The 26,515-nt window shown below is 41.9% G+C and overlaps 1 protein-coding gene and 1 long non-coding RNA gene across 3 annotated transcripts; one reads left to right on the plus strand and one right to left on the minus strand.

Annotated features, from left to right (window-relative positions):
- Positions 1-466: 466 nt before the first annotated feature.
- Positions 467-18,591, plus strand: LOC142665572 (keratin, type I cytoskeletal 13-like). Of its 2 annotated transcripts, none has more exons than XM_075845275.1 (8): positions 467-817; positions 7,815-7,897; positions 9,522-9,678; positions 11,052-11,216; positions 13,297-13,431; positions 14,459-14,679; positions 15,307-15,359; positions 17,511-18,591. In XM_075845275.1, exons 1-8 carry the CDS (start codon positions 467-469, stop codon positions 17,627-17,629), a joined length of 1,284 nt encoding a protein of 427 aa, XP_075701390.1. In that variant the 3' UTR covers positions 17,630-18,591. The 2 variants fall into 2 exon arrangements, with proteins under 2 accessions (XP_075701390.1, XP_075701391.1); XM_075845276.1 differs by having other exon boundaries at positions 17,532-18,591.
- A 2,306-nt stretch (positions 18,592-20,897) lies between these two features.
- On the minus strand, positions 20,898-25,005 carry LOC142665557 (uncharacterized). Its single transcript, XR_012851520.1, has 3 exons — positions 24,575-25,005; positions 23,215-23,615; positions 20,898-21,090 (listed from the first exon to the last, which is right to left on the minus strand). It is a non-coding gene; the product is annotated as an uncharacterized LOC142665557 (long non-coding RNA).
- Between the last annotated feature and the right edge of the window lie 1,510 nt (positions 25,006-26,515).

A 26,515-nucleotide genomic window follows, 5' to 3' on the forward strand; every position in this document is an offset into this window, starting at 1 on the left:
ACACAGAACACAAGAATAGACTCCATTCTTCTCCATATCTCCTGGTCCAGAGTCAACATGACTTGTCCCGAGGGAACAAGAACTAAGAATCGCTCTTTCTCCCTATCCTGAACCTGGTGAGTCAATTTAACCCCTCGTGTGTGTGTGTATATAGATCCTGCTACCTATTTTCTATCCCTCTTCTTCCGGTATTCCAGGAATTCTTCACAACCCCGTCAAGAATTTTCGTGCTAAACTAAAACTGTTCTCCAAGTTCTCTCGTACTGCAGACCTGCCAATCCCTTAAGTCAAATTAAGTAAAATAAATAGCAAGGAAGAGATTATTCTGAGCCCAAGGTGAGTGAAATTCGAGCCGGCAGACATGGTTCACTGGCTAAGCCAATAACATGCAGTTGAAGTAAAGCCACAAGACTTCCTTATTTCATGTTACTATGGGAGCTGTATAATTACACATTAGATAGTCACCATGCCCTACGGTAGCAGGTCTGCACTGATAACATGTGCTAAATCTTCTTATCCCATGTCTTACTCTATGTCCTTCAGCCGATTGGATGTTCTAGTTTTACGAAAGTTCCAAGATAACAGAAGTAGGCTGCACCCTAAGGTCAACATGGCCAGTGGAAAACGCTACAATCCAAACCAAAAGGACGTCCTGATAGATTTGAATGGTCGCTTGGCTGCGTATCTTGAAAAAGTGAAGACGTTAGAGGAGTCCAACCGGAGACTAGAACTAAAGATCCAACAGGTGTCTGAGAAACGGGCCGTTGGCCGAGACAACAGTCGTTATCAGAAGACTATTGCTGAACTTGAAAGTCAGGTAACATTTTCTATTCTTCTCAATTGATGTTCCTCAACTCACAAATAGAAGATTGGCTTCAAAAATGTATGTCTCCTCAATAGATATCAATATATTGATGTTGAATTGTGGGTCACAATGCCCTCTTGTCCTCCAGTGTCATCTGCTTATTTGCATCAAAGAATTCCCAGACACAGCAGAGAGCAGGGGAAGGACCAGTGTCTTATTCCATCAAATACAATATCTATATAGGATGTAATGAATGTGAGATGAAGGTCATTACCAAACCTTGTGCCAAAAAGGTCCAGAGACCGTTACCCCCAACACTGGACCTTGAATTGTAGGTAGGAGTAAAAGCTCATGAGCAAAACTTCTTGGTTGATTGGTGTTTTGTGTGGTAGTTCCTATTGATGGTGTCCCTTGTGATTTACCATATAGTGCCCACATAATACAACCATACTGTGCCCAGAGGACATTGATGTGAGGCGCCCAAATACCACTAGCAGAAAGTTGTTCAAATAACCCTTTCCAGTAGTTTTCCTTAGCATTTAGGATTGGGGGTGCCAGTTATGGGTGCCTGTACAACCAGCGCCAGTGGTGCCCCATTAAGTAGTGAAATGTGATACGACCTGTGCGAGTGCACATGTCGCAACTTCCCTAAGGCCAGCCCTGCTTATGAGCCATGGAGAATGCATGTTTTTCTACTAAATGACTTGCGACCCGTGACTGATTCAATTTAAAGAGGTTTTCTGACCTCTAAGAATAGTTTAATTTAAAAAAATAAACTTCATAACTTACTTACCTTAAAATGTGTCCCTGTTCCCATGACATAGGTTACTGGGGAAGCCCACTATTCACTGAGCAGCCAGGTGTGGTCCGTCACCACCTCACATCACATGCTGGCAGCGGCCAATAACTGGGCACCTTTGTGACATGTCCCCTGTATTGGCATCTACTGTGATGAAAGTGAAAAGTGGTTGGGGACCCTGGTGGCTGAACTTTATGGGTAAATGCATTATAAAGTTTATTTTTTTATATTTTAAGGAATGTAGAGATTTATTCTTATGGTTTGAAAAATTCCTTTAAATATATATGTATATTGAATTATACAATCTGTTTAATAAAATACTGATATGTAAGACTCCTTATGCCCAGTGTTTTATACACATTACTTTAACCAATCATAATTTCGTTTGACTAGGATAATGGTGTGCAGCTCCTAGTGGTCATCTGTGGTATTGCAATACCTTTTATTGTTTGCACAGTAGTTTTATTTTTGGCATATACAAATAGGGTCAAACTTATGTCCCCAAAATACATAGGGCTGCTTTAGTCTTAGAGCAAATGGTACGGCTGCACTTTGACGCCCCAACGTCACATTACATGATGGTAAACACCACTAACTGAAGAATCCCAGCTAAGCGGAGGCAGTAAGTCCCTGCGAGCTGAGCGTGCGTGTCTATGGGGTGGTCAGGGGAGAGAGTTGTCGACCAATCAGGCATTGACAACTATTTTATATGTACGGCTAGCTGCAATGTGAGATGGCAGGAGATAGGCTCATTGCGCATGGATGCAGTTAATCTCGATTGGGGTCACTTTATGATCCCTCTTTACAGGATCCATTTAATGGAAATCTCCTCATTTGAACAACAATTTACAACATGTTATGTAACTTTGTAAATATGTTGCTTTACTTGACAAATGTTAGCAGTGCATTGTGGGCGATCACATGACAAGTACTCAGAAAGGGCTCATGTGCACGGCCTTATTACAAGTTTATTGTATATTGATCCATAATACGGCACCCACAAACTGCTATGGACCCATTCTGTACCACCGGGGCCACAGAGTTTTTTCTCATGAATTTTGTATGAATCTGTATGGGGAAAAAAAATGGTGCCATGCTCCATCACATGTCGTATTATAGAGGTATTCTTCTCTAGAAACATGGCTTGTAGAGAATAATATGGTGCCCCGTGGAGGATCCATACATCAATGCAAGAAAAGTGCCTACAGATCATTAATACTAAATCATAGGGACTGTCGTGTGATGTCATATTTTGCCAAGTCCATTGACCCGTAGAATTAAGCTGTTAGGTCACATGTCTGACAGCAGAATTAAAATAACAGCAGTCTGTTTCCAATGGCAACCAACAACATTTTGAATGTTGAATGATTTGAGGAAAAGACATCAAATTACAGAAAAACAGAACAAGAACAGTAAAGCAAAGTATATGCAACATTTATCCACTTGTTATAAAGTTTAAACAAAAGAAATCACTTCTATGAGAATTCCCATACTTGTTGGAAGCACGGAGGAGGATAAAATAATGTTTGTTTGCTGGAGTAAAACATTTTCCCAACACTACAGATCAAAGAGATTGTATGTACTGGGTTTTATTAAAAAATAACATTAACTTAGTGATAGTGTTTTACTACGTACAATCAATGTTCACATAGGTTTAGCCACTAATGAGGGATACCATTGTGTTATTTCTAGGTGTGATGTGCAGAGCTGCTTATGAATACCAGGCAGAACAATAGACGGGGAACTGTTTAGAAGTCTGTGGTTTAGCACTGAACAAGGGCGTGCATGCCATAGGGGCAGCCACGGCGGCTGCTCCAGGGCCCATTGGAAGGGGGTTCCAGCTCAGATGGCCCCATTGACTTTTCGTATTTGCACCTACACTGGAATTATAGGGGTATTCCAATGGTCAGAAAGGATCACTAGGACATGCTATCACTTACTGATCTGTGGGGGTCTGACTGCCGCAACCCCCACAATGCTCAGAATGCAGGAGTCGCTGTGCTAGTTAGGTGCTACAGTTCCTTCATAGGATTTCCCTGCACAGTGACGCTCTTGGAAACCCTACGTGCAGGGAGTTACAGCCCCATTCACCTCGGACCCAGAGGTCAGACCCCACGGATCATAATGTTATGGTATATCCTAGTGATATGACATTAGATTATATGATGCAAATACCCCTTTATAGGATAGAGGAACCTGCCTGAGAATTACATTGAACAGTAGGTGGGGAAGGTTAGATGGGCGCTGGACCCTACTGTCCCCAGGTGGGTTGTCTAGTGATGTGTACAATTTTTGCTATGGGGCCCTCTATGCACACCCCTGCCAATGAATAGGTTTTTCTGTATAACCATTTGTCTTGGTTGATCACCTCAATAGTCACAATTAAAATGATTTTGTTTTGAGTCTACAACTTCTCTGCAGACCTACATGTCTCCATGGTAACAAACTGTGTAATCTGATTTCCATCAATCTGATCCCTACTTTTTGCCAAACTACAAATGTTTGTTGACAGATAAAAGGGAATATGACTGCAGAATGAGACTGCACAGGGTTTGTTGTAGTCTGTTACCATGGAGACACATAGATCTCCATAGGTGCTGTAGACACAGAACAGTAGAACATTTTTACTGAACAGTAGTTTAGAGGTAGGAAAAACGGGACCACCGGCGCTGCTTGGATCTTTGGTCAATATAAATACACAACCAGCGTTTTACTGAACGACTCTTTGCAGAATTGCTTAAACTAACTAATCTAATAGGTGCTATGATGCTGATAACCACAGTGTAAACATTTTTTAAAAATGCTTATTATTTGCAAAGTTCTGAGCAGTTTTCTAAATATGCTAATGTGGGTCTAATAGCCAAATAGGAGGGGACTCTTTCTTTTTCACTCTGGACGGTGTAATGTTTTCTGTATGATGTTGTCCAATCATCATACAGCTTCTCCCTCTTCCCAGTCCAGCAACACAGTGGGATGATATAGTATACAGCGTCCATTCCCGACTGTGTTTTCAACTGGTGATATCTCCAGTTGTGTTACCGCTAGAACTGCGATCTTGGTGTCATATAATGATCAGAATCTCATTTTTCATATGCCACCAGAACCGCTGTTCTAGGTTGTCCACAGTCAGAGATATGGCTGTTTGAAGTTATCCCACTTCCCTCCAGCCTCAGTCTCTCACAGTGTGTGAAGCAGCTTCATGCTGATAGGACAGCGTCAGAGGCTGTGAGGAGGCTCCACCTCCGGAGAATCGCTGCTGTTACCACCCACTTGTCTAGTATAGCCTCATTTACATATTTAGAAAAAAGCTCATAACTTTTAAAATAATAAACGTTTTGGGACACAATTATCACTAGTATTATCAGTGTGACAGCGCCTATTCGATTAGCTAGGAGAAACTAGTGACAGATCCTCTTTACATTTTTATTTTAAATGCATTTGAACAAAAAAAATTGTCTGTGAAGATGGACTTAGCCTTTCAGCGGCTTCACAATGTCCCAATAGTCTCTGTCTCATTGCTGCCAAACAATACTGAACATAATGTAATATTCACGTATATATTGTAATGATTTAAATGCATTCAAAGCAGAGAGTAAATAAAGAACAAGCCATCTTTTCATGCTCAAAAACGGTTTTTATCCGCATGGAAATGACAAGCCCCAGTATGATGCCTAGTCGCACGTGGTGTCTGGCCAGAGAACAATGACATGTTGCTGCCATATCTATAAAGCGGAGCTCAATAAAACATGGCTGGAAGGGTTGTAATCACACATGAAATCGACTGCAGAGAGAAAAATACATCAAACAAACAATGCCATCTTCTAATCATCTGATTCGTTGCTATATGCAATGCCAATGTTATGTACACAGCATTCATACACGCTCCCAGCAAGTGTTGTCATAGTCACATGTCATCCATTTCATTATTCAATATACTGTATATGAGCATGGGATCAATTTACATACAAAAGTCTCCAAGTTAAGTAGGTTATGGGATAGGTTGTATTTTGTTATTGTATTCACACTCTGGAAACAATATTGTTGTTATTTCCCTTAAAGGGATTGTCTATTTTGGACAACCCATTTCCATTTCAATAAAGGGACCCCGGTACATGAAATATCTCTATTAGACCAGTGTTGAGAGACAGCAGCTTTTGCTTTGCAGGCTCGTCCGCATCCATTTACTACATGGATGCCCATTGATTTCATAGTGACCACCATGTATTGCTATCAACTAGGAAAGTCCACTTTTGCAACTCATTTTTTCATTGCTCCAATGCATCTAAGATATAAAACTAAGCAACCTTTTATAGTCTTGATTAAAAATCTCCTACTTTGTATCTACAGCTCCTATACAGACCTGTGTGTCTCCATGGTTACAGACTACAAACAAACCCAGTGTAGTCTGATCCTGCAGTTAAATTCTCATCCATCTGTGCCTTTCTTTCTGCTAACCTACTAAATGGAAGAGAGATGGAGGAGAGTGTGACTGCCGGATTAGACTACACAGGGTTTGTTTGTAGTCTGTAACCATGGAGACACATAGGTCTTTATAGGAGCTGTAAAGTTGCTTCATTTTTATTTTTATTTTAGATGCATAGAAGCAATATAAAAACAATTGGCTGCAAAGGTGGACATTTAACCCTTTCACTGACTTTAAACGCTTGCCGCAATATAATAGAAAATAACAGATAGATCTTAGTATCTAATGAAAGCCTACAATCTTAGCTCTCCAATGATACTTTTTAAAATTTCTAGGTGCAATATTCGGGTGCAGCACGCATTAGAAATCGGGGAGCAGGATTAAAAGTATTACTTCTTGGTCCCGTGTGTGAGGAGCGAGAAGGAAATGCTGCAAGTGACAGCAGAGAGGACAATCCCAGCCTGTTATATCTGCCCCTGCACAGCCCCCAGTGACCCCGATCGGGACAGTGGATTTTTTTTCTACTAAAGGGGTAAAAACAAGAGCATTTGCACATCCAATCACCCCCCCCCCCCCCAATGCCTAATCAAGACATTTGTCGACTCCGTTACTCTGTTTACCGCTATCTGTACTGCTGAGATTTTTAGAATCTTATATTCTGGAGATAATGTGAAGATATGAGCATGTAGACATAAGTGACGTGTATGAACTCTGCACATCTTATACTATTATGTTTAGGAGGCCATGTCGTGCGTCTCAGGCTCCCCTGGGTCAGACTTCTAGCCACAATAATTTTTGGTGTTTTTATGCAAAACATTAGCCTTGATGCAAAATTGTATGAAGGCGCCCATGATTTTAAAGTTTTGGGGCGACATTTTTACAATGTACCAAAGGTCTACTTTCAGAAAAGTATGAGCATGGGGGCAGGGGGTTTAATATGTTTTTTTAAAATTGTACTATTCAAGTTTAATTTGCGTACAGTATATCGACAGTGTGAAAATTGTCATGGCAGCGGAAGGGTTAAAGGAAACATCACCCGTAATGCTACATTTATACATGGGCGATAACAGCATTCATGTGTAAATAGGCCCACATTTTTATTCCATAATTTCTGAAATCTTTTTTGATTCTTGAAGATAAACAATAGGTCTGGGACTACCGGTGGAGTAGGAGTTAATAATAGTTAGACCTTACGGGCCGGTGCATAGGGAGGGGAGTCATTTTTCTGTGCTTCTAGGGGGTGGTATAGGTCAACACAAGGGGTTTTTAAAGAAGTGATACTGAGAGGGAGCCATGTTTACATAGTTGATAAGGTTAAAAAAAAGACATAGGTCCATCAAGTCCAACCTATAATCCTACGTGTTGATCCAGAGGAAGGAGAAAAAAAAAACATGAGCCATAACTACCTACAGCAACTCCCTACCTTCCCATTTTGGTGGTGGGTTGCGGTATCTATTGCTTGTGTGTTTCTTCTTTTTATGTCTGGTGGGTTATCCTTGCAGTTGGTCTAGCTCTTTACATGCCCATCGTCATTAGTGGCCTGGCATAGGGCACTGGGCCACAGGATCAACCCAAATTTAGTGTGTTGACTTAGTTCACGGCCAACAAATAGGGGTTTAAATTTGTTATATAGGTGGGCATTGGGGTTGCTTTTGGGAGTGGGTCAAGGTCGGTCAGCATTCTTATTGTCCTTGCAGTCCTGGATAACTCTGGTATATTTTAGTTGCAACAAGAAGTTTATAACATTTTTATTCCATAATTTCTGAAATCTTTTTTGATTCTTCAAGATAAACAGGGTGAAACGGACAAACTCTGAGCTCTACTTAAATATCGAGGACACAAAATTATCAGCAGACGGCATGAGAGCTAAGTGAGTGTTCTTTGTCTTCTCATAGCTTTTTCTCAAGGGCATCGGTTACATCTCGGGCCGTGTGCTATGCGGTCCTGCTCCGCATGACCAGACTTGGAGATAATCATCGGTTTTCTTTGTTGCTGTTGTTTTCTTCTTTTTGAATTCATTATATTTTCTTTTTAATTAATGGGATTGTTGATTTTTTACTTTAATCACATGAATTAGATTTAAGATTTTCATATATGTAGACGTTACCCTAGTCGCGGACACAGGCAACTGAGGACTCCTATGCAAAAACAGCGCGTGTCCCTCTTCCACAAACCTATGCAACTTAAAAATAAATACGTTTTGCTGTTATCTCTCTAGAAAATTGCTGTAAGATCTTAAAGCGACCATTTGGTCCAGGGACACAATGTAAAATGTGAACAGGTACACTACAAAGAGTAATATTACGTGGTGCCCTTCAGTAGCGCCCCTCTGCTCTGGATGCGCCATTTTAGGATCCCCTCCGTTATGGCCGCAGTGCTTCTTAGACTACCCGACGTACACTCTCTGCTCTTAGATTGGCTAGCAAACAGAGGGGCACAACTGGAGGGGACTAAGTAAAATTACTCATCAAATTTCAAATTTTGTCCCTGGCTTTAATTCCTCCTGCAGAGGTGGGTAATGTCCCTGGTAGTCTAGGGTAGTAATGGGGTTAATGTTAACATCTTTACGGGTAAATGGTGCCATCCCTGGTAGGCTAGGGCTGTGAAGGAGTTTTTGATAACATTTCTTGTGGTCTAGGGCAGTGATGCTGTAAATAATAACAACCCTGTTGGTCTAAAGCAGTAAAGGGGTTGACTCCGTGAAGGGTTTAACTACCCGTTCTCAGGGCAGCAGGACGTTTTTCCTCTTTATCCTCCATTTGTTGCTGTAGACTGCTCAGACACTGCATATTCAACCAATCACAGAGTAGCTCAAACAATCAAAAATTGTGATTGGCTGACTGGGATAATGCAGTGTTTTTGTAATCCAGGGGCTGAGCAGGGGGAGGGGCCAAGAGAAATAGGATACTTATTTTAACACCCCCTTGTGGCCAGAAGGCCCATCACTCTTTAGGCCCCTGTGTAGCTGAACATGCTGGACAAGCTATATGTCTGCCTTTGAGTTACCCCACCTATACTAAAAACAACAAAGTCCAAGCCTCTGTTTCTTGAGGAGAGATGGCCGTGTCATTGTTGTAACGGCCTTGTCCTTACGGTGAAATCAGCCATTACAGAACCCTATGAATGTACTTGTAGGTTTTCTTAAACTCTCATTGATTTCAATGGAGAGGTTCGAGCGCATGTGCACCCACCTCTCTGCTAAAAAATTGAGCCCCCCAACCACCTTGATTTCAACATCAGTGGGGATTCCAGAATCTTGACAGTAGAAGAAGGAGCAAAGGGAATGGAGTAACACATGATTGCCGGATCTGACACTTGACTGTTTGTATTCTGTGACTGTTGGGACACATAATTCTGCATAAGGGCTGTATACACAAAACGGTACAACATTTTTTATCAATTTCTCATTTGATTATTCGCCTACTCAATGCTTTATTGAGCATAGCGGCATTTCATTACCTTATGGTTTTAGATGATTTCCTATTAAATTTCAGGTATGATGCTGAACTGGCCACACGTCTTACCATAGAAGGTGATATGAAAAAACTCAAGGCAACAAGTAGTGATCTGGACATGCAGAAGCATTGTCTGGAAGTAGAAGTGCAGATCTTAAGTAATGAGCTCGAGAACCTTAAGGAGGACCACACAGAGGTACAGTAAGCTAAACCTTATCTTACCATCTTTATGTCACAAATACCTTGTCTATAATTCTGCTCATACTAGGCCTCCTGGTTCCTGAATAGAATGAAACGACTTCAGTAGGACCTACACACATGTAAATAGAAAGAAGGAACAGTAGAAGGAATCAAACTAGGTCTGCGGACTGGCAACTCTTATGGGCACTGTAATGGTCACCATTAGTGGTTGTCAGTGTCACCATATATATATTACCAGTGTAGGAAAAAGAGAATTCAAAAGTGGCTCAATAGGATATTGAAAGACTTGAAGAGTTGCCCTCTTTATTGTTTTTTTCATGTACACCTTGGGTTACTTTATACACACATCAAACCTCATTTATTATTTACAATGGAGTTGAGTGGAATCTGCAAATATCCAAATTATTTCTTCCTCTTGCCATATTATAATCAAGGTCGAATGTACAGTACCACAGAGACAGTCCTTGCGGCTGGCATGCTGTCCTTGGGGAGGAGGCCTATTCCATGGTTGGTCCCATCCACTTTGCTATTGGGTGGCGAGAACCTGTGCAAGACTCCTTTATCCAGAGTATCTGCATTCTTAGCAAACAAGGGGGTGGGGAATTTGCATAAAGGGGTAAAAAAAATTACCAGACTTTTATGCCAAAACCAACACCGTAATGAAGGGTTTGATCTTTGCCATGGCATCCTCATTCTTCTAGACGTAGTAGAATTTTTTTCTCCATTTTTTCTTGTAATGGTGCTTGGCAATTTAGGTAACAGCAAAGTTGACAGAACTGGATAAACATGGTCCAACAGGCTCTCCTGGAATTGGATGTGATCTTCATTTGACCAGTTCATATCAATTCCTGGAGTGATCTGTCCAGTCAGATATGCAGATCTATGCTCACGTTCTCCTTCCAATACTTTGAAGAAGACATGTCACCTCTCCCGACTTGTCTGTTTTAGTGAATATTTGTATTCCTTATAATATAACAATTCTGGAGCATCATTCCTCTGTTATGCCTCCTATAAATTTATGAATAAACTAACAACTGGATGTTACCATTCCCCTTGTGAAAGGAGCGTGTCCCTACACAGTCTTAGACGGTGAGCACGGATTGGATGGTGTCAGACTTTGTGGGGACACACCCCCAACTGGTAACACCCAGTTGTCAAAAATTTGTAGAAGGAATAATGGGTACGGCACAACATAGAGTTAGAAGAAAAGATGCTCCAGAATCGTTATTTTATGGGGAATACAAGTATTTATTAAAACTGACATGTCAGGAGAGGTGACAGATCCTCTTCAAAAACTATAATAAAACTGTAGTGATATTTTAGCCAAAACAAGTTTTGTAAATTTAATAATTGTTATTACATCTTTAGGAACGAGAACATCTTCTTCAGCAAAAGTTGAGATGTCAGGTTAATGTTAAGGTGGACACATCAGAGGCAACAGGTATAACTAAAGACCTGGATACTTTGAGACAACAGTACAAGGAGATAGCAGATCATCACCAGAAGGTTTCTGAAGCTTGGTTTGACCAGAAGGTAAGAGAAATTAAAACCCACTTTTAAAAACCCTGTGAGGAAATTCTGAGATACTAGAGAGGGGTCCCCGTTCAAGACCCTTATCTAGTAGCCAGAGCAGAGAGCAGCTACAAAAAGCGTCTTTCACTCTGGAGGACCCAGGAACTTGATTTCAATGAGAACTTTGTAATACTTAATTGCCCCTGTGGTGGCACTGCAGGGGAATTGAATAGTTGGTTTGGATAATTTCCAATACATTTATGCCTCAGGCTCCAAAAAACCCTCTGCATTCTACTAACATTTTAGTGACCACCAATACGCCTTTTCACGGCGGGCACTAAGGGGCTAGGCCGCCCCCTTTCTCACAGCAGCCTAGTCTAAGTCCTGCACGGGTGTCCCGTGCAGGCTGGAGCGGGTGCTGGGCTGTCTGATGACAGTCCGGTTCCTGCTCCAACGGTAGCGATCGAAGTTTACTTCGATCATGGCCAATTAACCCCTTAAATACTGCAGTCAATAGCGACCGCAGCATTTAAGTCGTTTACAGAGAGAAGGAGCACCCTCTGTCACGCATCGGTGGTTCGCAATTGCAGGCCTTCGAAGGGGTGTCTAACAAAGGCCCCCATGCCTGCCCTGGCTATATTCATATTAGGCCGTGCCGAGGCACGTCCTAATAGATTGCCTGTCAGTTTTACACTGACAGGCAATAATTCTTTGGTATACGAAAGCATTATAGCAGCGATCAAAAGATCACATAGTGAAGTCCCCTAGTGGGACTAAAAAAGAAGTAATAAATGTTAAATAAAAATTATTAATAAAAATTACAGTTAAAAAAAAAAATTATATATTTTTTCCATTAAAAAGTGGTTGTATTTAGTAAAAGTGTAAAAAAGAAATAACAGTACACACATATGGTATCACCGTGACTATAATGACCCAAGCAATAAAGTTAACATATAATTTAAACCTCAAGGTGAACACTGTAAAAAAAAAAAATACGCAAAAGAACTATGGTGGAATTGGTATTTTTTTCCATTGCCCCCAAAAAAGTAATAATAAAAGTTAATCAATAAGTCCCATGTAACCCCAAAAAGTATCAATGAAAACGAAGTCTCGTCCTGCAAAAAACAAGCCCTCATATAACTACATTGACGGAAAAATAAAAACATTATGGCTCTTGGAAAGCGACGATGCAAAAACAAATAATTTCAGCTCAGAACAGTTTTTATTGTGCAAAAGTAATAAAACATAAAAAAACCTCCACATATGTGATACCGTCGTAATCGTACCGACCCATAGAATAAAGTTAACATGTTATTTACACCGCATGGTAAACAGTGTAAATTTAAAACGCATAGGACAATTGCGGAATAGCTATTTTTTTTCTATTTCCCCCAAGAAAAGTTAATAAACGTTAATCAAAGGATTATATGTACCTCAAAAAGGTGGCATAAAAAAATACAACTAATCCCGCAGAAAAAAAAGTCCTCCTACAGCTATGATGACAGAAAAATAAAAAAGTATAGCTCCTTAAATCCGACGATGGAAAAACGAAAAAAATTGGTTGGTCATTAAGGCCTAAAATAGGCTGATCACTAAGGGGTTAAGCGCTAATACAGGACCATAGAATTGTATGGTTCGAAACGTTACCTTTTCTATATGTAAGCATACAGAACTGTGCCATGTTCCATCAGATGCCGTATTACAAAGATATTCTCCCCTCTAAGGATTAATTGATTAATTAAGAGTTAGGCTGAGGTTCTTCTTTAATAACTATACATAGCAGCTGAACCGGGGCCCTGTAGGCAAAGGGCCCAATTGCCACTTTAAAAAGTAAATAACAGGGCTGATAATTACTGGTGCATTACCATCCACCATAGAAATTAGCACATATCTAAAAAAAAAAGTGCTGGAAAGGAGCTCTATGACAATCAATGCTCAATAAACTTACATACCGAGGGGCACAGAGGGGCCCTTTGCTGTCTTATGTCTACTCCTATAATGGCCTATTATTACTAGAGCATTGACATCTGCGTTACTTCTTTTAACCCCCTTGTTCACTTCTTATTTTTATCTTATTTATATGTTTTTGTTCCTCTTGAAGACTCAGGAAACTGGCCTCCAAAATATTCAGACCAGTTTTGATTCTGAGTCTCTGGTGAGAGATAGAAGACAGTTGTCCATGTTGAGAAAGTCTGTCCAGGAGTTGGAAGTTGAGCGTGAAGTTCTTCAAAGTTTGGTAAGATGACTAAAATAATTTTGAAAACACTTAAAGGAAAATGTATACAAGTTTCATATACACAGATGTAGCATAGACAAATTTATCATGTGACTATTTATGCTATGACAAATTATTGAGCCACAAAAACTCATTAGGTTTACCTGGAGACCTATGAAAAAGCATGATACAAAAAGTTGAAATGACAAACTAAGTTCTGCTACAACTGTAAACATTTTTCACTACCTTGGCCCTGTGGCTACACATCAGTGCTTGAAGTTGGTTAAGATGTCTACAGAATGGGTGTAACTATCAGGGTAGGAGGTATAGCAGGGGCTATGGGGCTCAGCAATTTAGGGGGTCAACTAGTTCGTTATGTTGTGGAAATTCTGAGTAAATAGAGGGGGGGGGGTCCTCTGTTCAGGATCCTCATTTCTCAGCCAGAGTGGAGAACAGTTAGAAAGAGCGTCTCTCGCTGTGGAGGACCTGTCCTGTCCAGCATTACACAGACAACATATTGATATGAATGGGCACTGTTTAATGGTTAATATCACCTGTGGTGGTGCTGCAGGGAAACTGAACATTTACTGGCAGGTTTCCCCACAGATTACAGCTAATTGCTGGGGGTTTCAGCAGGGGTACTCTTTGTGATCAGTTTATCATTGGATGACCCTTCTAACAAATAGGGAATGTCTGAAGTGGAGAACCTCTTTAAGGATGTCCATGCATAGTAGAAGGCAGGATGTGGACCTTGATGCAGATGACCATCTGGTTTCACATAATGCCCTTAGTTCAATACTGAAATACATGAACTCATGAATTTGTGTGTTATCATCAAGGACAGAATCATAACACTAATATGGTTAAAGGACATACCGTAGGAAATTTATATACATACAATTTGTGGGATTATCTTTTAACCCGTGGAATATGGCAGTCAAGCCTAGAAAGTTAAGCCATGAAAGGTCCAAGCACATTTTCAGGAATTTGGTAGAGGAAACACCTTCCTGAACCCTTTTGTCATCATTTTCTTTTATTTTCCTTGTAGAACTCTGCTCAGGAGGGAGCCCTGTATGAGACTATATCTGGCTACGATGGTCACCTGCAAAATATCAAGGAAATGGTTTTAAAGAAAGAAGATGAGTTGTCTAAACTAAAAGCTGAAGCGGGTAGATTGGCATCTGACAGTAGGATATTGTGTTACCTGAAAGATCTCCTTGAAATGGAAATACGGACATATGCGCTGCTGATGGATGAGGAGGAGAACAGGTAGGAAGATGGTAAAAGTCGATTTAGGTGTTGATATCAAGGTTATCACATATAGGTCCTTCTCCCAACATATTGGAGTTTAAAGGGACCACTGAAAGGTCTCCCTCAAAAATACCAGTTATGTTATACCCATGCTCGGGTTCACCGCATGCAGGGCAGCTGTCCAGTCAATACAAGTTCTGTATTCACGGGCCCAGGCTAATGAGACCAATAAAGGAGCCAAAACTCACCTGTTGGCTTCCACCAACCAGTCAAGAGTTACTGCATGGAGCCAAAAAAGTTACATTTGTAATGTATATAATGGGGAATCAGATGGACTATTGGAGATGAGGCGGTGACCTCTTAAATATATGGGGTCCAAACATTTCAAATGGTGAGAAATAATCTTGAGGAATTATATACAATCAGTCCTCCCTATGCCCATGGGCTGTGGTGCACTGATCACTGACTTGACTACGTTCATGGCTAGACCCAAAGTTTATAGAAACTCTCAGTTTGGTTCCTACCAGGGCATGGCTTTAGCCATTCTTATGACAAATAACTTTATTGAGGATCTATAGAGCTTTTTGTTTTATTTCTATTTTCTCTAACTTTTTTTTTTTTTTGCTGCTCTTTTTATCCTTGTAGGATGGAAGATATAATCCAAGAGCAACCTCATGACATTACAAGCGACAGACAAAGTAATTTTATTAATTTATATACAAAACAATGACCGGCTATATATAGAACTGGATGAGAAAAGTGATTTATTACAATGTCAAATTTTAAGAATAAAATCAACATAATTTATTAATAGTATAGCCAGATTAAGAACATTGTAGGTAACCTATGAATTTTAGACTTAACATGATTCATAGACATTCTTAGTAGCGCTAAGAATCATCCAGTACGTTTTAGCTCCAGGGCATTTAAGAGTGTCCTGTAATCTGTTACGGTTTCAAAAGAAGGTCCTATCTCTTGTTAGGGTTTATCCAAATTATGAAGTCTTCTGTAAAAGTTTTTCCATAACACCTTCTCTTCTGTTCAATTTCTGTAGAAAGTCCTGTCTTCTGTTTTTTTTTCGAAAGTCCTGTCTTTTAGTGTTTCTCCAGAAAGTCCTGTCTTATGTTAGGGTTTGTCTAGAAAGTCCTGTCTTATGTTAGGGTTTCTCTAGAAAGTCCTGTCTTCTGTTAGGATTTCTCCAGAATAGCCTTGAAACACAATAAGGGTATGTGCACACGCTAGCTGTCATTTACGTGTGAAAAGACAGACTGTTTTCAGGAGAAAACAGCTGCCTCGTTTCACACGTAAATGCTCCTCCTCGCATTTTGCGAGGCGTCTGAGACGCTCGTAAATCTTGAGCTGTGCTTCATTGAGTTCAATGAAGAACAGCTCAAATTACGTGGCAAAGAAGTGTCCTGCACTTCTTTGCCGAGGCAGTCCATTTACGACGACGCGTAAATTACAGGTTGTCTGAACAGTACGTCGGCAAACCCATTCAAATGAATGGGCAGATGTTTGCCGACGTATTGTAGCCCTATTTTCAGACGTAAAACGAGGCATAATACGCCTCGTTTACGTCTGAAAATAGGTCGTGTGAACCCAGCCTAATAGTCAAACCAGAGACACCCATCAGCAAAGACAGCACAGTTTCAGAGTTATTGATCCTCATGAGTACAGAGTGAGATTCCTTTGTAGCAGCTACTCAGATGGGTGTCTCTTGTTTGGCTATTAATTCGAGTCGTGTTTCAAGGCTCTTTAAAGGGATGGACCTTGACTTAAAGAGGCTCTGTCACCACATTATAAGTGTCTCCTACATAAGGAGATTGGTGCTATAATGTAGGTGACAGCAGTGCTTTTTATTTAAAAAAAACGATCTATTTTCACCATGTTATTAGCGATTTTAGATTTATGCTAATGAATTTCTTAATGCCCAAGTGGGCGTGTTTTTACTTTAGACCAAGTGGGCGTTGTACAGGGGAGTGTATGACGCTGACCAATCAGCATCATGCACTCCTCTCCATTCATTTAGTCAGCGCATAGGGATCCTTTTAGATCAATATGTGCTGTCTTATACTAACACATTAACGATACTGAAGTGTTTAGACAGTGAATAGACATTCCACGGGATGTCTATTCACAATCCCTGCACTTCGTTACTGTTTCTGTGGTAGTTACAGCAGAGCGCCGTTCCCACACAGACGGCATACACCATAGGAAATGGAACGGCTCCCGTTCGCATTCTCTATGGGGCTGTATGTGCCGTATTCCATGTCTGTATGTGTCGTTAGTCGACACATACAGAGATTAAAAAAAAAATGGCAGCCCCCATAGAGAAGTAAAAGTTCTAAAATAAAAAAAAGTAAAACACAAACACACAAATAATTTTTATTTTTTTTAATAAAACACTAAAAGCAAATTGATATAAAAAATTTTTTTTCGCGACACCCTTCCTTTAAGGAGTAGTCACCTATATAGATGGCGCTACAGAGACAGTTTTTCTTTCTGCTGTAGAACATCAATTTTACATACTTTCTCCCAGGGAGCATTGCACTTAAGTCTCCCTACTAGCTGGATCTCCGCAAGGAGAATCAATACCTTCCAAGAGCTATTGTCCCCATTGTTTTCAGTGTAGATGTGACTGTGCAACAATGTCTTACCTGAGAGGAGTATTAGGATACCTTTGTTCAGGTCACTAGTGGGGCCCAGTGATATAACTTTTTGTCATATGCTATTAATCCTATTATTGGGACACTCCGGTAATATTTCAGAGTCAATGTCTCTCTCTTTGATGTACATTGTTATAATACTATGCCCAGATCAGAATACAGTTGCATCATTGAAGTTTTCAGTGTTTATGTTTTTGATTTCAGAGTCAATGTCCGTCACCACCAAAAACCCCTCAGTTCCAGACCCATCAAGTGGACGCCCAAAACGGGATGGCCATTCACGTTTTCGCAACTCGAATTAGCATCTCAAATAAGTTTCTCTGATAAAGGGTTAAACAATTAATTTATTGAGTTAAGATTTTACTGTCATATTTATCTTTACAGGTAGTTATGATGGAAGGAGACTCCTGAAAACCTAATATGGCTGGGGAAAATTGCAGCCGACCACCTATTTTTCCTGTAGCATAGCATTATATGGCGTCTATTAAAATGAATAGGTGACCATGTAATACAGTCTGAGTCGGCCAAAGCAGCTCCCCTCTGGCTATGATAGGGTGGGTCCAGAGTGGGAGATTCCCCTCTATGATGTTCCTATGCCCTAACAGGGAATATGTACAGGGTTTTCAGTTATGCGATCACCCCTATAAACTACTGCTATTCCACCACATGTGACCAGATGAATGTCTTATTACTGTCGCATGACACAAGTGCAATAATATAACAATTTCATTTTTAGGTCCAACATTCTGCACTGATTAATTGAATGATTAATGAATTATTGAGTTAAATGGGAGCTGTATGAATCTGTATGCAGTAAGCTCCCCCTAGTGGTGGCTTCAGGCAGTCAAAATGTTATAATTTAATGCTATGGCTTTACAGGAGCAGAAAGACAGAGTTCTATGCCTATTAAGAAATACCATGTTAGTAATGATCTTATTATTGTGAACATTTACTCTAAGTTGACCATATATATCAAATATTTACTGGTCAGCGATGCTTGTATCACAATTTACATGTACATACCAATTCCTATGGAAATTGGCGGGGTAAAGCGGCTGTCAAACATCACTGGCACTACTTGTAGTTACTTAGTAAGGTTGAAAAAAGTCCATCAACTATAACCTTATGGGGACCCCCACCCTATGGAAATCAAAAATGGGAGGTCTAAATTCCCCAGCTCCTTGACAGCCCATTATACAAATTGGATAAGCACTTACAGAAATGTTAAATTTATGGATGAACTAAAATAAAGTGCGGAAACTTGTAAGATACACCGCAAATTCTTCTAATATTATTTTGCTACATACATTTTTGTTGATTTTTTATTTTGCACATTTTGACTATTTTATTGTTGTTTTTAATAAATTGCTTAAATCCAGGGTTGTTGTTATTGGAGATAGATTGCACCAATTCAATAAATAAAAAAGAAAAAAAAAGAAAAATACTCCTGTGATGAGAATTTGTGGCATACGGAGGTACAGCAGAGCTTATATAGTTGCCATATTACGACACCGTACAACTTGGAACTTGCACATGGCCACGATGCGGCCGATATAAGGTATGTAGAGGTAGTCCTTGCTCCCGGGCTCTGAAGCTTGAGGGATCGGCAAAGGTTCCTTTTGCAGATAAAAAGACACCATTATTATAAATGGCACACGGAAGGTGGGAGCTCGGTAACACATTTGCAATAAGGCCGAGAATCTTACGCCCTGGGTTTGCGTAAACCCTTAGGTTATGTTCATACAGGGTGGATACGCTGCATAAGAGCACACAGCGTATCTGCCTTGGGCGCCGCAGGGAATTCCGACCAAAAAAACACACCAAATTGTGGTGCATTTTTTTTAGCCGAAATGTCCACTACGGAAAACTGCACGTAAAAAACAAGAACGTTTGATAGTTACGTAGCCATGGCGACGCATCCCTCTGACGCCCTGCAGGCCAGCCTCCTGGGATGATCTTTCATCCCATGTGACCACTGCAGCCTGGGATTGGCTGCAGCGGTAACATGGGATGAAATGTCATCCCGGGAGGCCCAACTCGAAGAAGAAACACAGAATTCTGGGTAAGTTTAAGATAATTTTTTTTCTGAGTTGCGAATTTTGCGGTGGAATCGCAGCTTTTCCCTCTCAAAAATCGCAACATCTGCTATTTATTGCGGGTTTTACCTCCCATTGAATTCAATGAGGGAAACCCGCAACAAAAAAAGCAGCGATTACGCAAATACAATTGACATGCTGCAGATTTAAAAAAAACGCACCGCAGGTCAATTTCTGAACATTATTTTCCGCTCATCATTTACGCAGCTTGTTGATGAGATTTGTTTAAATCTCATCCACTTTGCTGCTACTTTATAATTCTGCAACTTTTCTGCAACGAAATCCACTGCGGAAAATCCTCATGATTTACTCAATGTGTGAATTTACCCTAAAAGTGCCATATATAATGGAAGCGTTTAGTATTGCACTTGTCTTCTACAGGATACAGATGTGTCTAACTTTACTTCCTTTCTAAATATGACATAACCTTAGCTGTATGGCGCGAGATGTTAAACAATCATGTAAAAAAAAAGTATATTTCCGACGGATGCCACCTGTCAGCCATCTGACTCCCATATTCTACCATGTTAATAAAATATATATTTGTGTCACATCCAGTAAAAAAAACGTATACTTTTTTTTTAACATGGGAGTCTATAGACGACAGATGGCATCAATCAAAGGCATCTATTAGCCATCTGTTAACCATAGACTCCCGGTTTTTTACTGGACAGTGCGAGATTGTATTGAATTGGTATCATGACATATTGTAGAACTTTAGTATTTAGTGCCAGTTCTGGGTGTATGTGCAGCGTAGTTTCCCACCTCATAGAGTTCGCCTTGTCGTGGCAGGTGGGCTCACACAATTTGATCAAAATGTGCGCTAAGAACCTCCCTATTGTAAGTAGATTTAGCAGTAATGCATATTTATTTATATTTAGTTGCTTAGTGCTTGCAGTGCGCTGTCGCCATTCTCGTTTGCTATATTGTAGAACTTGACGCGATTCAAGAAAAAGTAAGAATGGACACATCTGTATCTACTCTTACAATTAAAGTAACCCCTTGACAATGAGCTGATCGTCAAGGTTCTGCTTGGCAATCCCAGATGATGACATCATTGAAATAAGTGGGTGATCCATATAATACACGGTCGTGCTGAGTCCTCCAGAATGGAGAGCTGCTCTTTGCAGAAACTCATCTCACTGGCTAATAGATGGAAGTCATGAACTCTCCTTTAAGAAGTCCATATGCCCAGAAGTTTTTATACTTTTTTTGTGACTATCTGCAATATTTATTACTCCAGCAGGGGCACTGTGGTTGACGGTGTTCATTCAGTTTTTTCTGTACCTACTATAGAATTGTATGGAGCAGCCGTATGCATGCTCGGCTACAGCTCCACACAATTCCTCTTAATCGCGTCCATCCTGGTGGGAAGTGGCAGGGAAATGGGGTCCCATGGACAGTGTTGTGGATAAATCAACAGTTTTACAAATGTATGTATTGTATGATTATTTATTAGATTATAGATGTGTCAACTTGCATGTACAAAAAATGGAATGCGCCCCCATATCAGATAAAAGGGGGGTTATATAGCATTAGACTAAACATTTGTAATATATAACATTATCTTTGAGCTTGAAATTCAACCAATCCCAGAGCAGCATTCATTGTACGTAGTTGTCTCCTTATATTCTCGCTGTAGAACGGTGTGGATTGGCGTTATTTTCCTGGAAACGGAGTATAGATTTTGTGAGCAAAAGCATAATTTTCTATAAAGCTTACCTAACTATTCAGGTGATTTCTTAGAATAAGCTAATATATGTGTGTACATGAAGAATAACACTATTTCTGGCAACTATATAACTTGTATTCTGCATTATCTATCAGTTTTCCCCTCTGCAGGCTCTATTTCTAATTTTCAGTTGTCGCTGAAGTAGTGGGAAAAGCTTAACTGCTATCGTGACTACTATACACTGCACACATAGAAGACGAGATCCTGCTCTCCTATCGCTATCTATCACATATATAGAAGAAGTAACATAGAGGATATTATACAGCAGTTATGAGCAGTGTAGCTGAGAATCCAGTGCTGGGGTGAGACAGAACACTTACCAGGAAGCTGCAGCACGTCTGTGTGTCTATTTCTAAGTCTGCTCCTGCTCCCCCCTCCTCTTTCCAAAGACTCGTATGGGCAGTGTGTCTGTGCCTCTTTCTCTCACTGCTCTCTGCTTCCCACTCCGCTGTCCATAGACTTGTATAGGCAGCGTGTATGTGTCTGACTCACTCACTCTTTCTGCTCCCCTTTCCATAGACTTGTATAGGCAGAATATCCGTGTCCCTTTCTCCCTTTGCTTTCTCCTCCTGTTTCCCTCTACCCTCTCTATAGACTTCTATGGGCAGCGTGTCTGGTGTGTTTTTTCCCTTAGCCCCCTCCCTTCTCCATAGACTTCTATGGGCATTCAGTAAAGAGGCAAACCCCTCACCTTCTGCAGCCTGTTCTCTAACTAGGGACAGATTTTGCTTGACAACACGAGATGGACAGCAGATTACAGGAAGGGAGGCACCTACTGGCAGCAACTTCACAAAGAATTTGCATGGATAAAACTACTACATTTTAACAGTAAGTACATTACAAGGTTGATATACAGTATATCATGTATACTATTGGATTAGCATAATATGGTTGAAAAGTAAGTGTCCATTAAAACACAGCAAAATATATTTCTTTAAGCATCAAAATAATATTGAGGATAAAATGGGGTATAGGACTAGATGGAGGAGTTGGTGGCACTTGGGATACATGTGTGTTCCTTTCTGGAGAACGTTTCACGTCTGGATTAGTCAACCTCAGTGATACATCAGACTCTTCTTTTGGAGATACAGGGGTATTTGTTACAGTCTGGTTCTTACGATACCCAGAGAAAAAATCGACTAAATGGAATAATTCACATATAGCGCCCTCTTTTCCTGCGACTTCGGTTTGGGTCTAAGGTTGCCGCCAGGACTTTGGTGCCTCTAAATTGCCCGGTAATTGATTCTCTGGATGTGCACCTGATCAAGTATGGAAGGTTGCAGATACGGTTACTATAGGTAACAGCATCAAAGTCTGTGACACGTACCGGGTATATATGACGTAGCAGAGTCAAGCAATTCAGAGTTCGGTAGTGGGGATGTAGCAAAGCTGAGTACGTGAAACAGAATGGTAGTCAGTCATTCCGGGGTTCGTTAAGGGGGCAGTAGTATGTGGTGTATCTGAAACGTTACAATGTAAACCTATGAGAAAATTATTTCGCAACGCAAGAAATTGAGAGATCTATCTGTTTAATATTTTTCCCATTGGTCATTGTACGTATTTTTATGCTGCGGAAATAAAAGGCAAATAGGTGCAGTGTGGATGAGGTTTGAACAAATCTCATCCACACGCTGCGTAAATAAGGAGCGGAAAAACGCTCAGAAATTGACCTGCGGTGCGTTTTTTTTTAAATCCGCAGCATGTCAATTGTATATGCGTAATCGCAGCTTTGTTGTTGCCGCAAAAATCGCAACTTAGAAAACAAAAAAAATCTTAGAATTCTGTGCTCCTTCGTCCGGGCCGGCCTCCTGGGATGACGTTTCATCCCATGTGACCACTGCAGCCAATCACAGGTCGCAGCAGTCACATGGCATGAAACATCATCCCAGGGCTGTAGAACGCCAGGACGTCGGAGGGACGCGTCACCATTGTAAGTATATCCATTTTTTTTCTTTCATTGCAGGATGTCCGCAGTGGATAATCCGAACAAAAACCTGCATTACAATTTGGTGCGGCTTTTCAGCGGGAAATCCCAGCCCAGGCCCGATACACTGTGTACCTTTACGCAACGTATCCGCCCTGCGTGAACGTAGGCTAGCAGTGATGTAGCAGAGCCGGGTACGCAGTGCAGGATTAATCGACAAGAGGGTAGTCAGGCGATCCAGAGTTCAGTAACAGTGATGTAGCAGAGCCGGGTTCGCAGTACAGAGGGTTTATCCAAAAGAGTAGTCAGGAATAATAAACTGATCTCAACAGAAGTTGCGCAGGTTCGGATCAGGTTTAGGGAGCAGACGCTTATACGTTGCTGTCAGATTCCGCAGGTGGTTGTAATACAGAGTCTTCCTGTGGAACTGCTTGTAACTGGAGGTCATTGGCAGTATTATCATTTGATCCAGAAGAACAGAAATAGTAGATCATGTAGAACACAACAACTACTAAGAAAATATTTATTCCGACCATCTATAAAAAAAATATATAAAAAAGTTATTTTCAGTTAATGCTGAAATTCACCAAGAAAACCATTTTCACCTGTCACATACAACGATCTGACAGCCCCCCAACAACACTCGGCAACGAGGTGCGCAGTGACCATGGATATACACACAGGGTACAGCACAATATATACCCAGCATGTCAACATTTAAAACACCAGTTATTGGGGCCCTGTGCAGTAAAATCCAATGAGGACCCCCCTCCTTATGGTGTACCATGTAGTGTCCAAGTAATACGATAAGGGCTTGTCCACACGTTGCGGAATTGCTGCGTTTTTTCCGTCCGGAATTGCGGAATTGTGAAATACTGTAGCAGCAAAGTGGATGAAATTTAACAAATCTCATCCACACGCTGCGTAAAATTTCCGACCAGAAATTGACCTGCGGTGCGTATATTTCGTACCGCAGCATGGCAGTCGCCGCTAAGGAAAGTGGACTGAATTGCTGCGTTTTTCAGGAGATGTCACCATCCCCCAGCATTGAGAAAAAAGCAGCAAAACACACACAATTTTCTGCAGCAATTCTGTTGTGTGTGGACAAGCCCTAATACTCTGCCCTAATAACATCGCTGTAAGGTGCCCAAGTAACATTGCTCCGCCAAGCTGTGTGTCCAGGGCACAGGGCCTATAGAGTCCCATTCAGTAGTGAGAAGAGGGGCACCTGTATGACTGCACAGGTCGCACACTCCTCCTAAAACCCTTGTGCATGAGGGACCCCCACAGCTCCTCTGCTACATAGGGGGACCGCAGTACCTTAATAACACGTTACTTTTGGGGGCCCTGCTACTGATCTTGCATTGGGGCCAAAAAGCTTCAAATTATGTTAAGATGAGCTGGCACCGTCTCACCACAGGTCCCATAGCAACTGCACGGGCCGTCTCCATAGTTCTTAAGGACTTGATCAAGAAATAAAAGTAGAATGAAGTACCTGTGATATGGTGTGGGCATCTGAAGGACCACTGGTGCTGTTTGTACCCATCCATAAGCATTCCACATAGCGCCCATCAAGTAAAAGAACACAAATCCAAATAATAGGTGGTGCAAGAGCTTCACCAAACTTCTGGCAGCAAAGATCTGAACATTGACATGACGATGAAGTTAAAATAATATTGATGAGGGAGGCGATAAGTCCAGGGTAGATGAAGAGGAATGATACGTAGGGATAGATATAGATTACCTTTGGGCATTGGAAGTCTGTTTCTGTTAATTTCTCCAGCCCAAATAGGATGGAGGTGATCCATAGATTTCTAGAGCGTTGTGAAAGATTTTTCCAGAATTTGACCGGGAACATGGTGTGAACTATGTCTATGCCCAATATACAGGAGACTGCCGCTGGATAATGACCCTGTCTATGTGATTGTTTGCGCCGCTCTTTACAATCATTTCCTGTGAGCACTGTAGCTGCCTGTGCTATACATATATCTTGTATGACAGTTAACCACACATATGGTTTTCGGGTCTACAGCTTCCTGTTTTTGCAAATTATGTTCCATATTTTCGGAAATGTGTGCCAGCTAAGTAAACACAAAGAGGATGTATGTTAAATTCCCCTTCATGAGCCAGAAAGAGCAAATAGGACTCTTCTTGTTTCGAAGGAGTCAGGACTACAGGGAGATTTGTCATTTGCACCTCTAATCCACAGTCGGACTGGTTCAGCAGAGAAATAAAGGATCGTTGAGTGGGACCATGTTCTGACACAGTGATGGTCCCTACAGGTCTAGCAGAAGACATTTCAATCACTCCTCTGGATCATTCTCGTGAAGGTATTTCACGATATCCTATCAGTACAATGAAGGCCGCCTAGATCAAGATGCAGTTATAGGCGGTCATGCATGTGTTCTATATGGATTGAGGTTGGGCCCAAAGTACCCCAATCTTATATTGCCACAGAGTACCCAGGTTCAGAAGAGGCTGGACGCAGCTGCAGGCTTGAGGGAAGCCGACATGACCGTCCTGGTAGGGAAAGGGTTAATGTTAAGAGGTGAGGGAAAGGTGAAGAAGCTGAAGGAGGGACGGGGAGGAGCTAGGGGGGACGGGGGGGCCGTTACTGCGCTTCCCGCTGTTTCTCGGCATTGAGCCGGAAGCAGCGGGAGGAGTAGTACACAAGAAGCAAAGCTCCCCGTTGCCCGGCTTTTTAGTATGGCAGAGGCCCTGATTTTAGAGCGGCTGCGTGCCGCTGCTGTGCACCACGGTCCCGGATGGCTGGAGGAGACCGTGGCTGCATTAACGCGGATCCCGGACGCCGTTTCGCCACGTCGGGCACGGCGTTCGGGGTCTGTTGTAAGGGACAGGCTCCCCTCCCCCGGCCCCCCTACGAGCATGGCTATGGCGGCGGGGGGGGAGTCGGGAACAACCGCTCCTGCGCTGGGCAGGCAGAGAGCGGTAGCAGGGGTGACGGCGATGCAGGCTGTGTCGACCCGTCCCTCTCGGCGGTCCCGACCTCCAGAGCGCCTGAGTCCGGAGGTAGTCCCGCGGACACGGCGTCGCAGAGGGAGCCCGATCCCGGACGCTGCAGGCCAGGCAGCTGGGAGGACCGCCCCTTCCCAGGCCCTGCGTCCTGGCAGGAATCCCAGGCCGCGACGGGGTCCGGCGGTAAGCAGGGAGTCGCAGGCCGGGCTCCCTGTCACCCCTCCCCCATCAGATGGAAGATGTCAAGAGCAAGGTACGGCCGCCCCGCATGGTGATGTTCCGGCCAGGGGGCAGGCTTCGTCAGGATCGTCTAGACGGACGACTAGATCTGCAGCGACGTCGAGGCAACAGGTCCGGTCGGAAGTCTGGGTCCCGGCGGTCGGGCGGCAGGTTGCCGGCCCATCGGTCAGCGCGTCCTCATCCCCTTTCCGAAGAGGTCGTTGGGAGGGACAGTCGTCGG

Source organism: Rhinoderma darwinii, chromosome 13 (assembly GCF_050947455.1).
Source record: "Rhinoderma darwinii isolate aRhiDar2 chromosome 13, aRhiDar2.hap1, whole genome shotgun sequence".
Classification (NCBI taxonomy): Eukaryota; Metazoa; Chordata; class Amphibia; order Anura; family Rhinodermatidae; genus Rhinoderma; species Rhinoderma darwinii.

Bases quoted from the DNA above. Each gene is read 5' to 3' on its own strand.
- LOC142665572 (XM_075845275.1), top strand. From the start codon at position 467: ATGCCCTACGGTAGCAGGTCTGCACTGATAACATGTGCTAAATCTTCT. The intron at 7,898-9,521 runs GTGAGTGTTCTT...ATTAAATTTCAG, and splicing joins GCAGACGGCATGAGAGCTAA to GTATGATGCTGAACTGGCCA. The intron at 11,217-13,296 runs GTAAGAGAAATT...TTCCTCTTGAAG, and splicing joins AAGCTTGGTTTGACCAGAAG to ACTCAGGAAACTGGCCTCCA.